Source organism: Gymnoscopelus microlampas (assembly GCF_963454915.1).
Source record: "Gymnoscopelus microlampas genome assembly, chromosome: 13".
NCBI lineage: Eukaryota > Metazoa > Chordata > Actinopteri > Myctophiformes > Myctophidae > Gymnoscopelus > Gymnoscopelus microlampas.
In genome coordinates, this window is record NC_139950.1 from 12,691,777 (window position 1) to 12,709,610 (window position 17,834).

The following is a 17,834-nucleotide window of genomic DNA, read 5'->3' on the forward strand; positions in this document are numbered from 1 at the left end:
TGTGTGTGTGTGTGCGCGCAGTCTATGCACTGCTAGTGAGGTCAGATCACGCCATGAATAGTTGTGGTGCAACAGAATGTAGAAACTGACTAGTTACACATTAACCAGTAGATATAAAAGGCCTCTAGCTGGGACTTGACGCTCTAACCACTCGAACCCCAGCATAACTATTCTGGGGGGGAACATTCGTCCAAAATATGTATGTCTGCCAAAGACATTTGGTGTAGAATTTTTTTCTGAGAATAGAGGGTTTAATTGGCTAATTTACGATTGACGTCACACTCACTTGACCTTTGACCCTCCCTTGAACCATGAACCATGCATGATTTTATTTTATTTCATTTTATTAGACGTCATACAAGAAACACACATGTTCATCGGAGAAACGTCAAAGATACAAACACAAGACAGTCGGGCGACTTATTTGCATTGTGGTCCTGTTATAGCGACTATACTTGAAAAAGACCGAAAGGGTCGAAACGTCGTATCATGAGCTGTGTTTTGTTTGAATAAAACCTGGAGCACAAAAGTGAGTTGCGAGCCCTATCTTTTTCTCCTGTTATAGCGACACCATGAGGCCCATTTGAAATATTTCAATTGGCATTTCTTCCTCGGCCTAGTGGGAATGTGCGTGCACAATTTCAGGGAAATTGCATGCTGTGTTCATGATTTGAGGCATTTTGTTCAAAACGGAGCGCTCCTGCAAACTTTGGAAGCCAATCTTAGCCAATCAGGATGGAATATGAAAATGAATATGAAAAAAAGCCCTGTTTCGTTTAATGACTATAGAGATTTGAAAGGGGTTTCAGGGTTAGAGTTAGAGTTAGGGTTGTAAACGGGGAACATAGAACATAGGCCCCTTATTTGAATGTCAGGTAGTTGGTGGTGAGAACTTCTGGGAACTCACATTAGGTAGTTGAGAACCCCAGCTCTTGCCTAACATCCTGGGGACTGTGTTGTGTGTGTTGCCTGGCTTTTTCTGTGGTGGATAATAATGATCCTCTCTGTTTGTTCCTGTTGCCTGGTAACCATGGCGACCGATCCAAGGAGTCCATCAATTATAAATCACTGTTTCCGTTGACAACAATGTGTCAACTGATACTTGTTAAATGAACCGAGCAGGTGAATGAAAAACTGTCTACATCTCTCTCTCTGTGTGTGTGTGTGTGTGTGTGTGTGTGTGTGTGTGTGTGTGTGTGTGTGTGTGTGTGTGTGTGTGTGTGTGTGTGTGTGTGTGTGTGTGTGTGTGTGTGTGTGTGTGTGTGTGTGTGTGTGTGTGTGTGACAGACAGACAGACAGACAGGCGCACACGCGCGCGCGCACACACACACGCGCACGCACACACACACACACACACACACACACACACACACACACACACACACACACACACACACACACACACACACACACACACACACACACACACACACACACACACAAACAGAGAGGCATACAGACATACAGAGAAAGAGACAGAGTGTATCAGAGAGAGAGAGAGAGAGAGAGAGAGAGAGAGAGAGAGAGAGAGAGAGAGAGAGAGAGAGAGAGAGAGAGAAGACAGACAGGTGGGACATCATAGGTGGTGTGAGGTCAGTGACAGCGGATCGTGGGGTCGTGTTTCTGTTTTAAATTAGAACCTTGTGTATTTCTGCTGAGGAGGAGAAGTGTTTTCTAACCCCTCCTCTCTCTTCTAGATCTCTTCTAGATTTCTGCTGAGGAGGAGAAGTGTTTTCTAACCCCTCCTCTCTCTTCTAGATCTCTTCTAGATTTCTGCTGAGGAGGAGAAGTGTTTTCTAACCCCTCTCTTCTAGATCTCTTCGAGATTTCTGCTGAGGAGGAGAAGTGTTTTTTAATCCTTCCTCTCTCTATCCTTCCTTCTCTCTATCCTTCCTCTCTGACGTGACCTTTGGTTGTTCTGAACATCAACCCTTTAACCACTTAACCCATTGAAACCAGGAAAGCCTTTTTAGCTGTATAGCAACATAAGTCTTTCATAAAACTCTTAGGATTTAGAACAGTGGTTTAGAACAGTGGTTCTCAAAAAATTGCAGATATCCAAGCAATACGTCTCTCGCAGACGTTGTGAGCTTGCAGAGGGGGATAATTTTTTTAAAGATATTTTTTGGGGCTTGTTCTGCCTTTATTAATAGTAGATGGTGGGAATGGACAGGAAACAGGGGGAGAGACAGGGAGTGACAGGCAGCAAAGGTCGTTGGGAATGGGATTAGAGCCTGCGGCGCGCTGTCAGGCTGCACTACGGCCTATATATGTGGTATGCGCCTGGACCACTAGGCCAGCGGGCACCCTGGTACATCTCTACTTTAGTTCCATGCAAGGTGAACAGAACAGAACATGGTGCATCAGGACAAACCACAGAGCATGGTGCATCAGGACAAACCACAGAGCATGGTGCATCAGAGTCACAGGACAGACCACAGAGCGGGCGTGTTAAGAAGGTGTAAACAGGTTTATTGTGACATCATCACAGCAGACCTAACAGTATACAGTACATCATTATTGTCCAAATCGTCTACAGGGCAGAACATACATTCATTGGTTATTATATGATTCTATAGAAATACACTGTACAGATCTACTATTGCAGAGGCGTCATTTCAGATGAAATAGGGGGGCGGCAAAAATAAGTTACCACTTAAGCCCCATTTTCAAAATACTATTCTTTAATGACATGCCCAAAATAGGGCTGCCAGGTTGAAAGTGGGTCATACGTGTGTGGTTGCAGACAAGAAAACGCATATCTAAACTCCTCAAAGAAAGTTTGGAAACTTAACTTCGGTCGATTATTTCTCCCCTTCAATAATACCATTTAGTATTGTATTTTATATCGTTGTAATTGTTGATTAGTCACCTTTACAACGAGGTATAACTTGTAAGGATCGCGCAATCGTGGAATGAACAACACAGCTAAACGTGTCGGTAGCAAGGGTGAGGAACCGGTCTTATTGGGATGTTGTCATCCATGCAGGGACGGCCACTTCGTGGTCTGTCTTTGACTTCAGCAGTCTCACGGAACTTGGTCCTATAATTTTGGAAACGGTACCAGGGCTGACATCAAATAATGTTGCCACTCTGCGTAACGGAACACACCAGCTTCCACTTGCCCTATAGGCTCTATTCACAGCAGCCATATTGGAAAGAAATTGGGCCTCTTCTTACTTCCTTCACAGGTGTTACCAATGATACTAATTAAGGCTCTGTTCCATTCTGGTAAAACAGAGTCAGGCTGCTGATATTGTGCATGTTGGCTGTGCATGCGTGTAACTCTGAGGGTGTACAAATGGAACCAAATGGACCCTTATGGGTCCATAACCCATAAGAGTTATGGGGTCCTTGCAATTAAAAGGTTTGACAACCACTGTGCTACACAAAATGGAACAGAGCCTTCATTAGTATCATTGGTAACACCTGTGAAAGAAGTAAGGAAGAGGCCCAATTTCCTTCCAATATGGCTGCTGTGCATAGAGCCAATTGCACGGGCCTGCTGCTTGGCCCATACACAACCTCAACAAAGTTGCAGGACCCATGCTCAGGTGCCAGTCACACACCTGTGACTGGCACACACCTGCCAGCATGTGTGTGCCAGTCACAGGTGTGTGCCAGCAGGTGTGTGCCAGTGAATACCAACAGACGCATATTGGGGGATTTTGGCAATTCTTTGGAGGCCGCTACCCACACGTTTAGCATGTGTTGCTCATTCCAAGATTTCACGATCCTTACAAGTTACACCTCATTGTAAAGGTGACCTATCAACTATAACAACGATATCAAATACAATACGAATTGGTATTATTGAAAGGGGAGAAATCGACGAAAGTTAAGTTTACGTATTTTTTTCTTGTTTTTGTTTTTACGGTTGTTAAGGTTTATAACATGTCACATTATCTGAAATCAGATTAATCTGCAAAAGAATAAAGTTCAGAGTTCAGAGAAAATATGCATATAAAATAACTGAATTGGAGATTTGAGAACCATAATGTGAACACTAGGGGGCGGAAATCTCCATCCCCGAAATGACGCCCCTGAACTATTGCCTACAAGTTCACTTTGTGAGTTAAGGGTGTTGTGTTGCTCCCAAACCTTGGCCTGTGATAGGAGGACTGCTACATTACATCATGCAAGCGCAGGGTGGTGATTGGCTGCAACACCTGTCCATCTGTTTTAGAGCCCGACCGATATATTGTTTTTTCTTCCACTATTTGCCTTTTCCTTTATGTAGCCGATGTGGTCCGATTCTTTTAATGTATTTATTTTACCACTTTTTACTGGCCTTCCCTATGTTGGGCATGTCATCATCGGAGAAAAAATTCTAAAGATTTAAAAGGTTTTCAAAAATAGCAGATCTACAGTAAAAGCGTTTTTTTATGTTTGAAAGAGGCTCAAATAGGATAGCCTAAATAAAATAAAGTTCAGCTTATGTGTACTTTATATATTAAAGTTTAATATAAAGGTATATATACTTGATCTTTGTTTTTCAAATCTATTAGAACATTTAGCACTTTTTGACCAAATATTTAGTATTCTAAGACTCCAATATCGGGATGGGCATCGGACCCAAAAAAAAGAAACTATCGGTCAGGCTCTAGTCTACATATTTATCACGTGATCTTGCAGTTCAACTAAGTGCAGTGCAAACAAACAAACAAAGAGCAAAAAAATAAATAAATAAAACTTCATTCAAACCAGTCAAATGTGATTTTTTCTTTTTTTTTTTTTAGGAAGTTGGTATGCGTGCGGGTTTGTGTGGGAGGGGTCACATCTCAGTCTCAGCCAATAAGCTCTCACCTAGACCTGATGTCAGCAGGACCACATGGGGGGCGGAGTCTGTAGGGGTTGGAGAACGAGACGTTAAGTATCAAACTCACCTATCCAAGAAGTTTACTATGGAGCTTACTGGGGAAACCAGAGCGCATGAATTATGGGCATCACCTCTTGTTGTCAGTCATTCAATTCAGTGGTTCTCAAACCTTTTCATGTCAAGGACCCCCAAATTGATGTGTATTTGGCCGCAATCCCCCATTAGTTGTGCCAGGGACCCCCAGAAGAGAATATTTGTGTTAAAAAATCTAATAAAAACCATTACAAATTTTCCATGATTTTCAAGATTTTTTTTAACGATTTTCAAAAATAGCAGATGTACAAGCTTGCAGCTGTGAACTTGTATATCTACTGTTTTTGAATAGCCAACGTATAAATGGATAAAGGGGTTAAAATGATTGTGTCACTTAACAATGCAGGTGTCACAGCAGCAACAGCAGCCAGTCAGAATGAAACACAGGACAGGAGCTAGGCTACTGCTGCTAAGAGCAAGTTAGTTAAGTTAGTCATTAATTTGAATCAGCTGTCTGGAGGGAGAGCTTGTAGGGTAAGAAGGCAGACTAATATGACCCTTTTTTATTTCTGCCAGGTTGTGTTCTTCTCACATTATTATCGACTGACACGGAACACTCAAATTAATTGGAACGACCGACAACAGGAAGTGATGCTCATAATAAATCACGGGACACTGGAAATTCATGGATACGGGAGGTTTCTCGAATTAGGCTGGAGTTTCACACTCGTTTTGGTGAAAATATACAGCTGAATAAAAATGTTTCTCCCTTTTTGGGGCGGGTGGAAAATGCAGGAACTCCAACTGACGACTCACAAATCAAAATAAAGGTGTCACAGTGAAAACCAGGGATTTTGAACCCTCTGTTTTCTGTCCATGTAAAGCAGACATCTCGCTCATAATACTCAAATAACCAGGGTTACGTTTGTAGCCTATAGCTTTATCGTACAGCCATTAGACCAGAGGTTCTCAACCTTTTCTGGATCAGGGCCCACTCGAAAATCGTTCGAGGACCACCCATCTGACCACTTAACACGCTGCCGGGTTAAGTGGTCAAAATAAACTTTTTTTTTTTTAAAGTTTATTTTAATGATCAGTTAATTGATTGTGTTTGCTTGGATCAATGGAACTAACGTAGTATACTTTAAGTTCCTATTTACCGGTATCACAACGTATTTGTCAAGATTTTAAAGCGGCACTATGTCACTTTTTTAACTTCTTTTTTATTTTGTCCAATACCCACAGGATCTGACCCAAATTTCGACCTGATGGTCAAGATTCAATTTATCCCCTGAGCAAGCAGGCCGGCTCTATTGGCTCAATGGTAAAAATGTCAGCACTTGCGCAGGGAATCGGGTTCAAATCCGGCGTAGAAGAGGAAAGTTACATAGTGCTGCTTTAATGTTACATTATCATAAAAATCTTAGCGTCTTGCCAATTATTTGGGGTCCACTTGCAATACCCTCACGGCCCACCAGGTTGCGAATTGCTGCATTAGACGTCAGTTGGAGTCGGATCTAAACAGAAGAATGTGAAGCTACAGTAGCTGCCTTTATACATTCACTCTGTGCCGAGGTTCTTCATTCCCATATGATACAGTATGAATGACACACGTTTTACAGTATATTACAGTCTTATGTCGTAGTTAGTTACAATATCTCAGATGTCATTCAGGAAACCAGTTCCATCTGAATAGAGCTTTTGAAACATACCCACAGGCATGTAACATATGTCTTATATAGACATGTTACATACGGTATGCCTATAAGAGAACTCCAAAATATGCTTTTAAACATATTTTGATTATCGCGATAATATCGTTAATCGCATTTATTTTGGCCACAATAATACGCGACATAAAATGTTCATATAGTCCCATTCTAGTCCCAATATCAAGGACCACCCCTACGTCTCTGCATTGATTCTATGATGCTGTTACTTTTTTCTATGTTCAATAGTTTCCACCCAGTTTTAGCCCATTCATTGAATTTAGATCAGTAGGCAGACATCTTGAGTAGACCAGTGGTTCTCAAATGTTTACAAGTCAAGGACCCCCAAATTGATACATATTAGTCCCCCCATTTAAAAACCCCATTTAAAAACATAACCCATAAGAGAAGATTCTTATGGCTATAGCGGTGATTCTCAAACATTTCAATTTCAAGGACCCCCAATTTGACATGCATTAGACCACGGACCCCCATTTTTGGCATTTTTTCTCTGGGACCCCCCAATCTACACTGTAGTATCATCAATGTTGATTTAACTCTGAGAGCGTACAAATTTGGACACTCTCAGAGTTACAAACCCATAAGGGTCCTTTTTGTTCCTGACTATCAATCATTTGACTGGGGACCCCCCTGAAAACCCCCTCAAGGATCTCTGGGGGTCCCCGGACCCCACTTTGAGAACCACTGTGGGGTAGACTATCTGGCAGGTAAATAAATACACACACCTCCACTCCCATACTACACACACACACACACACACACACACACACACACACACACACACACACACACACACACACACACACACACACACACACACACACACACACACACACACACACACACACACACACACACACACACACACACACACACACAGCAGTATAGCACACACAGCTGGGCCAAACTGGGCCGGGAAACACACAGGCTTGGCTGAAGAGGCCCGCAGGGACACAGGCTCATCCATCGATCCAAGTAAGACAGTCTAAAACTAGGTTCAGGTTTCCCAAAAACAAATTTAACAAACATAAATGTCCCCTCTGTCTGTTTCTGTTTACTCACATGGGTTTAGATTAAAATTATTTTTAAAAAGCCATACTGTGCAAGATTCAATTCAGTAGTGTTTTTGGAGACCCTATCTGGTAGCTTCGTTCTCATTACAGCGTTTGCCTATGGTCTGTTAGAACTGCAATTCCCAGAATTTTGTTCCAAACCAAAGCACAGAACCAACTACCACTCCAAAATATTTTTTTGCATGGTCCTAGCGCTTGGGATATGCTATGGAACGCTATGGAAAGCAACAATAGCGTATTTCAACTTTATAAAATTACTTAAGTCAATATATTTTCCGGTGTCTGCGTAATTTTGGCGTGTGTGTCGGGGGCAGCCACTCGCCACTAATATACTGAAAAAAAAGGAAAAAAAAAACATTTATATGGAATGGTTATTGTGAAAATTATACCAGTGAAGATTTGTAAAAGTTACGCAGTATGACTTTTAAGAAGAAAAGAAAGTTGTTTTTGGGAAACTTGGGATGCTGGGTTGAGATAGGGGGGGGGGGGGGGGGTCAGCCCTTACTGCTGTGCGGGAGCCAGGAGACGGGGCCTAGTAGTGGGCCCTGCTGGTGGTGTTTTTCTCTGATTGGCCGCAGGGCGCTGCTGTGGGCGTGGCTAGGCTTTAGGGGCGGAGCCTCCTTGTCGTGGTCTTCCTCCTCGCCCTCGGAGGACAGCAGGTCTGAGATCTGCTGCTGCAGCTCAGGGCTGATGGCGTTCTCCGCCAACACCAGAACACGAAGACACGTGGGGTAGTTCTCCACCATGTCTAGGAACACCTTATAACGTAACAACACATTAACATGATTACATGAAGACACGTGGGGTAGTTCTCTACCATGTCTAGGAGCACCTGGTAAGATAACAACACACATTAACCACAATCCTGGTGAAATGGCTTTTTCGGTCATTTTATTTAGAAGTTTCAGTCTGAAGGTCCCACCCCCTTGGGCTATGGCAGGCATTAGCCAGAGAAGGCTATGTTTGAAGCCTGCACCTCACGCAGCCCGAGGGAGAAAGAGAGGGGCATTGTGAAGCATATACAGTATATACTGTATATGTTACTACGTTGCTTATTTCTATCCTAAAATGTTTTCACATACACATTTTAGCGTACTGTTTAAGTTTTAAACTAAAACTGTCTGGCCGTCATCTTGAGTTAAATAAAGAACGTAGCAGCCCAAGAGTGTCTCCCTAATTAAAATCAGGTGCGAGTGGAGCAGGAACGTGAGCTATGGGAATCAAACAGGCGAATGAAATCAACATTCATATTTATTCATAAGTAGTTAAAGTAAGTCATTAAAGATTTTAATTTAAGGCTTTTAGGGGCTAATGACGTAAGAATACAAAAAAATGGCAAATAATGATAGATATATCCTCATTATGACTGTAGCTATGCTCTAAAGGTGTGAAAAACATATTTTTCATTTCACCACGTGAATTCAATACATAAATAAATAAAGTGTTATCATTGCAATAGAGCACTGTTTACCAAACTGTGGGTTGTGGGACCCATTTTAGAGTCGGGGACACACTTTTTATGGGTTGCGACTCGCAACACGTTGTGAGCTTGTTAGATCTGCTATTTTCACTAGTTTGGGTTCCGGGGAGACACTCACATTTCTCTTTTGGTTCTCAAGCTAAATGGTTTGTGTTTAGTTCTCCACCTGATGCCAACACACATTAACATATCGTTTTTCTTTTTTCAATTAATTTATTTTTTTTTATCCTGAAAAGTAACAGTTTTGGACATATGAGGTTTCATGTCCAGAAACATCATTGCTGTTGTGCCGACAGCATTTGATTGATTGATTGATTGATTGATTGAATACTTAATTAACAGTTTGGAAAACGTACAGAGGTACAGTTATACAATAATGCAAAAAGGATAACACAAAGGGCTTGTCCTGGGGGCATGTTTCTATTGAGGTCCTGTGTATTCAATTCATCAAGACATAATACTATACAAGCAGTAAAAGTATATTTACAGAAAAGCAGTGTGTGTGTGGGGGGTAAGCTAGAACACTTGTCTAGGTCTAGTTGTAAATTGCAGGTGCTCTTTTATGGGGGGTTTGAAGGAGAGGAGTCACACTTTTTGATGTCTGTTCGTAGGGCATTCCACATTTTAGTGGCATCATAGAATGAATCCCCACGTTTGTGCCGAATCGGGGGGGGAATTAGATCAGTAGAGCTCCCTCTGGTATTGTGGCCGTGTGACTCACTGTTTTGAAGTAGTCAGACAGCAATGATGTTAAAGGTAGGGGAAGTGATATGGTAGGGTAGGTTTTTTGTGAAAAAGTTATATTGTGATAATAATCATAGAGTGTACTATGCTAACTGCTATTTTTTATCTATTCTATTAACCAATTCTGCTGGGGGACCCCCTGTAACCCCCTCAAGGACCGCTGCGGGGGTCCCCGGACCCCACTTTGAGCACCACTGATGCTGCCACAAAGATCTCAGTGAACCTCCTCAACCTTCCAGACTGCAATAACAATATAATCATAACATCACTTCTCCTGGGATTGGATTAGAGGAGAAAGGCTTTGTAAAGTGGGTCTACACTTTCACCTTGGAGCCGAGGTTGTGGCGAGTGTCTCTGCTCTATAACAGCAAGGATGGAAGAGATTAAAGGTTTATAGTGCTTAAAGGTTTTAAGTGCTTAAAGATTCAATATAAAATGGGTTTTCGCATTTTTTTTCAACATTTGATGAGGAAAAGGGCTCTGGTTTCAACATCCTGCCCCTGCTGTTTTATACATTTAGAATATAGAATGTTCCCTACATTTAGAATGTAGAGAACACTTTCTGTTCTGAATCAACATACACGCAAGACATCCATCCTCTGGCAGTAGTTACGGTAGTAGTGCTAATAGTAGTAGTAGCAGTAGTATTTGAATTATTAGTGGTATTAGAAGTATTAGCCAAGACAAAAAAAAAGACACGCCATCTCTGGTTTACTTCCTGTATCTGCGTGGCGTAGGTGGCCGCCTTTTTAGAAGACCGGAATTACAGGTGGGAGTCTATTAATTCCAATGGGAGAAGTGAACGTGAACACAGCTTCTGAACCAATCTTCAGCTCCATGGTCACTGAACTAAATATTGGACCCAATCGCCACAAGCCACACAATATTCCGAACCTTTTGACACTAAAACGGCTTTACTGTCGACCTTTCTCTGTCCCGGAAACACCTTCACGAGATCTGCCGTCAAACGGCGTCCACTTAGGAGAATTTGTTGAGAAGCACTTGCCATTTGTGAACCATTTAGCCTCTAGTGGCTCCAATTGTGGTGGCCTATCTTTCTATATCCACCATCTTTGCTATTAGAAGTAGTTTTAGATGTAGTAGTAGTAATAGTAGTAGTATTAGAAGTATTAGTGGTAGGATTAGAAGTGGCAGTACATATTTTAAGGAGCCACAGTGCCATCTTGTGGCCAGACTAACATACTGCCGCTCAGCCTTTATTTGACCTGGGGAAGAGGAGCAGTGTTGCCAGATTATGTGAGAGAAACAAGCAACCAGGTCTAGGAAAACCAGCCCAAAAGAAGCAACTATGGGCCACATGAGCACTTAAACATTACATCAGCTATTTGAAAATAGCAGATCTACAAGCTCACAACGCGTCGCGATGAGACGCGTTGTGAGCTTGTAGATCGGCTATTTTCAAATAAAATCTTGCGGGGAAATTATAATAAGCAGATCTGGCAACCCTGAAGAGGAGTGAGAAAAGGACAGGGAGAGGGGATAAGCTTGTGCTGATTGATCAGCTGCCGTATAACCCGAAGTGCTGATAAGGCATCTAACCAATCGACACGAGCTAAAGCCATTACTTCCCTCAGGGATCGTACGACAGCTGCCCAGTGCTCAAAGTGGGGTCCAGGGACCCTCAAGGTTCCTTGATGGGGTTCCAAATGGACCCTTAGAGGTATTTAACTCTGAGAGTGGACAAATTGACCCATAAATAAAGACGTTTGAGAACCACTGACTTATACCCATGGACTAAAGCAAAAATAAAATCTCATAACAATGAAAAATGTTTGACCAAGTCCTAACGTACGATTTGTGAAAACAGTGTGAAAGTAATAAATGTAATTTATTATTTGTGGACCATTGAAATGTTGGTGTTTTTAAATAAACCGGGGCAGAATTTGAGATTAGAATTTGCGAGGAATTGCTTGTTACATTCACACATTGATTGCCAAAAACGAGTTAACTCGTTTTTCAAATCCATCACTTGATTGCCAAGAACGAGTTAACTCGTTTTTTTTTTTTTTTTTGACCCAAAGACCAAGGAGATATGATTTTTTGAAGATCTAGACTCCAATCCACTTCCTTGTTAACTTAAAACTTAATAATTCTGTATCTCTCCTGAGTACTTTTTTTTTTCAATTAAAAAATATTTGGCAATAAACTGCTAAAATCTGAAATAATTCGGGCAGTAAAAGATGTGAAAGAAAAGGTATTTTTATTTTATTAAAATATTTGACTTTTTCCACACCTGGTTACATTTGGCTACACTGCTATTTGAACAAAATACTAATTATTGGAGTGTAAATATAATAGCAATACATGCATGCATGTGAAAAAATTGCCTACACTGCCTACAAAAAAACGTTGAATAAAATTGTTGCAAAGCAATGCATTTCTATTTTCTATGTGACTTTTGTTATGGTCCAAAGGTACAGTATGACAAGAGATATGACAAGGTATTTTTATATTTCAAGATATGGTCTCCTTGAGCTAAGCAATTGTTGACGGTTGACGTTCGAATGTTTTAGGGGTCAAGATTTCCCGAGCGCTCCTCCACTCATAAAATGCTTTCTGTGCGCATGGCCCTATATACTTATTTGATTGGAGTATCTATTTCCATCTAACTCACTCTGTGTCTGAGAGGAGGGCTGTGTTCAGAAACCAGCCTACTAGTGACATCATCATTTATTTAACAAACATTGAAAAAATCTCATTCTACTACTCTGCCACTACCATGTGGAATGCCCTGACACCATCCATTAAAGGATGTGTAACACTGGTTTCTTTCAAATCTGGCCTGAACAAATAGCTACTGTATCAGAAGCCACAATAGGCTCTATATGCACAGCAGCCATATTGGAAAGAAATTGGGCCTCTTCTTACTTCCTTCACAGGTGTTACCAATGATACTAATGAAGGCTCTGTTCCATTCTGGTCAGGGTGCTGATATCGTGCATGCCATGTTGGCTCACTAGAAACACCCCTTATGGTGGGTGTGTAACTCTGAGAGTGTACAAATGGAACCAAATGGACCCGTAAGGGTCCATTTGGTTCCATTTGTACACTCTCAGAGTTATGGGGGTCCTTGAAAATAAGACAACCACTATGCCACACTAAATGGAACGGAGCCTTAATTAGTATCATTGGTAACACCTGTGAAGGAAGTAAGGAAGGGGCCCAATTCATTCCCAATATGGCTGCTGTGCATAGTTTTGCCGCCGTTTTCTCCTTTTTCTCCTTTAGGCAAGTTTGGTCATTTCGAAAATTCAAACATTTTCAAACTTTTGAATCTTTTATTGATGCAAGAACAATGGCTTCTATTTCATCATGCTAACATTCCAGGAAGAGAAAGGCTGCAGTTTCTATTAGCTTGGATTCCCCATCGATGATGTCACTGGTAGGCAGGTTTCTCAACTGTCCACAGCCCTCCAATGACAGGCAGAGTGAGTAGACGGAAATTAGGCCATCCTATAATGAGCATTAGTGAGGACCATTTAAGATAAGGTTGCCTGAAGTGTTCTTTTAATACTTGATTAATAATGAGATTGAGATTGAGAATAATGAGAATATAATGATAAATTGTCTTTAATTCGCCAAAAAATAGCAGGTTGTGATGGGGTGGATTCTAGGTGGTGGTTGCTAGGTGGTTGTGATGGGGTGGGTTCTAGGTGGTAGTGATGTGGTGGTTGCTAGGTGGTTGCTAGGTACCTGGGCTGACTGGTTGGTGAGTCCGGTCCCCTCCAGATCCAACACCTCCAGGGTTCTGCTGGACGCCACGGCAACCGCCAGCATCCCTGCTATCTGGTCTCCTAGCAACCAGAGACACCACAACGTTACCATCAAACCAAACCCCACGTAAAAGTGTGAGGACATAAAGATATTAGGAAAGCATCGAAAATAGCCCGAAAAATACCCCAAAAAATAGCAGATCTACAAGCTCACAACGCGTCATGTTGTGACCTGGTAAAAGCTATTTTCTGGTGCGCACACTGGCACGCAACTTAATCAGGCATAACTCCGAACTTAACTTCTAAACTTAACTTCTAAATGCTTATAATCCTGACCCTAACCTGAATCTTTTATAATTGTAAACCTATCTCTAAAAAATATATTTTTTTAACCATAAAACAAGCCCTTTTCTTGTGAGGACCAGGAAAACGGTCCTCACTATGTCTATTTCTCATATTTTACTATACTTTAGGGGACGTTTTAGCCCTCACAAGTATAATAATACACACACACACACACACACACACACACACACACACACACACACACACACACACACACACACACACACACACACACACACACACACACACACACACACACACACACACACACACACACACACACACACAGGGACAGTGTTACCCAGGGGGTTGTAGTCTAGGTTGAGGACTCGGAGCTGGGAGCTGTGAGCCACAGCGATGGCGAGGCGGGCCCAGGCCTTGCTACTGATTCCTGGGTTAGCACTGAGGGTCAGCTCCCTCAGCCCTGGAACACAGAGGAACAGCGATAATGTGACCTCTTATCTCCATACTTTAACTTTTTGTGTTTTTTCCAGTGGTGGAAAAAGTACTCAAATGTTTTACTCAAATGTTTTGGGGGATGTCACGCCCCCTTTAAGTAAAAGAATCAATACTGCAAAATAGAAATACTCTGTTACAAGTAAAAGTCCGGAATTCAAAATGTACTTAATGTACCAAAAGTAAAAGTACTCATTAGGCAGAATGTCCTATTTCAAGTTTTCAAATGTATAAAAATCTTTCGAAAATAGCAGATCAACAAGCTCATAATGCATCGCAGACCATTTCTATGAAGTCACCAGAAAAACATACTAAAAGTCCTAAGAAATCCTAGTTGCGGAAATATGCATAATTGGCATCGATCCAAGATGTCCGCCAATCATTGTCAAAAAGCCATATAAAATGATGCTGAGCAGAACTTTAATCCATGCAACAGTGTTTTTTTCTATCTTGTCTTGCCGTACCAGACTTGGCTCCGTCCGGCGGGAGCATCCCACAGATGAGGCTGAGGGCCTGGTCTCCCAGCATGCAGTCTCCCAGGTCCAGGCTGACCAGGGACGGATGGGAGGACAGGGACACGTTGAGGCTGACCAGACCTTCGTCCAGCAGAGGACTTCCATGCAGACTGGAGAGAGAGAGAGAGAGAGAGAGAGAGAGAGAGAGAGAGAGAGAGAGAGAGAGAGAGAGAGAGAGAGAGAGAGAGAGAGAGAGAGAGAGAGAGAGAGAGAGAACCACAAGATACAGAGTAAGAGAGAGCAGGAGAGAAAGATAAACATTACATTAAACATCTGTATTTGATATTTGATTTGATTTTGGTAAAAATACACAATATAACTTAAACCCAGTATAACACATTAAAGCGTAATGAAACACTTCCAATGTGGTCCTGCAGCATAACTAAAAATAAATCGTCCAATAGATTACATAGCACCAATAGATTACATAGCACCAATAGATTACATAGCACAAAATACATTTTAGCACGCAGCACGTCACATGACATTACAAAATACAAATCCTACAAAATATAAAATGAAAATCCCTAAAAACTATCAAACCATAAAAGCCCAAATTAAAGTGCATCACTAGTTTTTGCCATAACCGTTTTTTTCACACTGTTTTTATGAGACAATTTAGATTGATACTGTAGTGATCTGTAATAATATTAATATACAATTTACAATTTAGGCATGTAGCAGACGCTCTTTATCCAGAGCGACTTACAACATACTACAGACGGTGTAGTGCCTCAGTAATGTAGGATCATAGGTTAACCAAAAAGATCAGTCTAAGAAATATAATATCAAAACATAATGATCTGTACATTGAAACTATAGAATATATAGGATGCCAGGTATATAAATGAACCTAGCAACATCATCGTACTTACAACAGGGTCTGCAGTGACCTATTGGCCTGCAGAGCGTCCGCCAGGTGTTTGGTTCTGCTGATGTTGGACACCACCCCCAGGTTGAGGTTGAGTTGCACCAGGCTCTGGCACTCTGCCACCCCCCGACACACCCTGCCGAAGTCCCTGTCCGACAGCTGGCAGCCACGCACCGACAGCAACCTGACCGACAAGGAGGAACATGTCTTTTACCTAAAGCAGTGGTTCTCAACCTGTGGGTCGGGTGATAGTGAAGTGACAATTGAAGGACTTTTAAGACCTTTTTAATACCTAAAACAAAAAAACAAAACAAAAAAACGAAAGAAAAGAAAGACCATTACTGCAACAAAAGTAATCGACAAACTATACTATAAAACATTGGCCACATTGTCAAATAATATAAGAAAGAGGCAAACATTTTGAAAATAGCCGATCTACAAGCTCACAAGATCTGCTATTTTCACAATATTTATCTGTGGAACGGAGTCAAACAAAATGGGGGGTCCCCAGTTTAAATATGATTAGTTTGGGGGGTCACAGCCTGAAAAGGTTGAGAACCACTAAAGGGATATTTCACTTTCAAACATGTTTGGGGTCATTGTAATGTCTACTCTGGCTTTTGTGTTTCACCCCAGACAGTTTTTAAGTTGCCTGATTCAGTATTTAGATATTTGATATTCATTTTATCAGACACGCCCCCTTCCTATATAAACCATGTAGTAAGACCCATTTAAAAACACACGTGTCCTTGGTTCTGGTGACTGATATCGTAAGCATAACGTATAAATGTCAATATTTCAAGTAAACGTAACTCAAAATGGTATTAGTTAAGTACACTACTTCCAGTCCCCCCACTGACCTGACACTGTGGTCCCTCAGACTGTCACAGATGTCCTTGACCTCTGCTCCAGACAGGGTCTCTCCTGTGATCTGGATGGACCCAGGCAGCATGGTGGTGGTACAGCCAATACCAAGCCAATAAACAATCAATAACCTTATGACCAGTTAACTAATGATCAATATCTCCCATTATCTGTAGTTAGCTATGGACTGCATGTCTGTAATAATATAATAACTAATAATAAACTCTCAATCTGCTCTACATGTAAAGTGTATCTTGCAACAACTTGTTATTGGCACTATCATATAAATACAATATGGTTGATTGATTGATTATATTATCCTAATAATGAATAAATAGTCAATGGTCCGATTGAGGTAGTCCGCATTACATTCCATAATGACACATTATTAAACGGTCATGTTAAACAGGTGCATAGTGCGTGTTAATTGATCAGTTAATTGATCATTGATAGTTATCGATAAAGCTCGAGTCCTCCGCGCACGCACTGAATGACGTCATTAATCCTCCTTCGGTTAGCAGGCCGCGGCCACGCGACTCCGATCATAAGGATACAAAGTAGCCATGCGTGCACGCGCGGCGCGGCGGTCACTTTCAATGGATTATCGGTTCTCCTTCTATGATCAATGAATGAAACCGATCGGGTCGCTTTAACGGGACGGATCGTCCGGCAGGGTGATCGTCTGTCCTGTCTCGTCTGGTCAGGACGCCACGGGCCGTCGGTCGGTCGGTTGTTGTCGGTTGCTATGGTCACGCTCCTCTGTCACCGGGACACACAGAACGAGCCGGTGTCACGCGCCATCACGTCGCGGTCCGGACGGTACGGGACGTGGCGTGTTTCGTTCAAAGAGGTCCGGACAGGACAGGGTCCATGGTGGTGATGTGATGATGTCCCCCTGGTTCGGTTCGATCCCCGGCCGGTGGGATCCCGCTGGGCTCAGAGGGTCCGCGGTGTGTCGGTAGAAGAGGAGGCTGAGATGTCAACTGGCGAGACCGTCAAGTCAGCCGTTCAAATACCTGTGATTTCCGGTCACTGACTTCAAAATAAAACGGATCACCTGCTTTGGCCAGGTTGCTGTTTTATAGTGAATTTATCATCTAGAATTCTAGATTCTATTATAATAATAAGTATTATTATTACTAGGAACCACTTTATCCCTTCATTTTGAGC

General features: G+C 41.9%; 1 protein-coding gene across 1 annotated transcript; it reads right to left on the reverse strand.

Moving 5' to 3' along the window:
- Positions 1–4,774: 4,774 nt before the first annotated feature.
- On the reverse strand, positions 4,775–16,877 carry lrrc73 (leucine rich repeat containing 73; the record flags this gene model as incomplete). The annotated part of the gene is made up of 7 exons (XM_084076235.1): positions 16,661–16,877; positions 15,805–15,984; positions 14,879–15,039; positions 14,260–14,382; positions 13,594–13,694; positions 8,161–8,413; positions 4,775–4,845 (listed from the first exon to the last, which is right to left on the reverse strand). The coding sequence occupies exons 1-7, from the start codon at positions 16,750–16,752 to the stop codon at positions 4,775–4,777; spliced, it is 981 nt and encodes a 326-aa protein (XP_083932361.1). The 5' UTR covers positions 16,753–16,877.
- Positions 16,878–17,834: the final 957 nt, after the last annotated feature.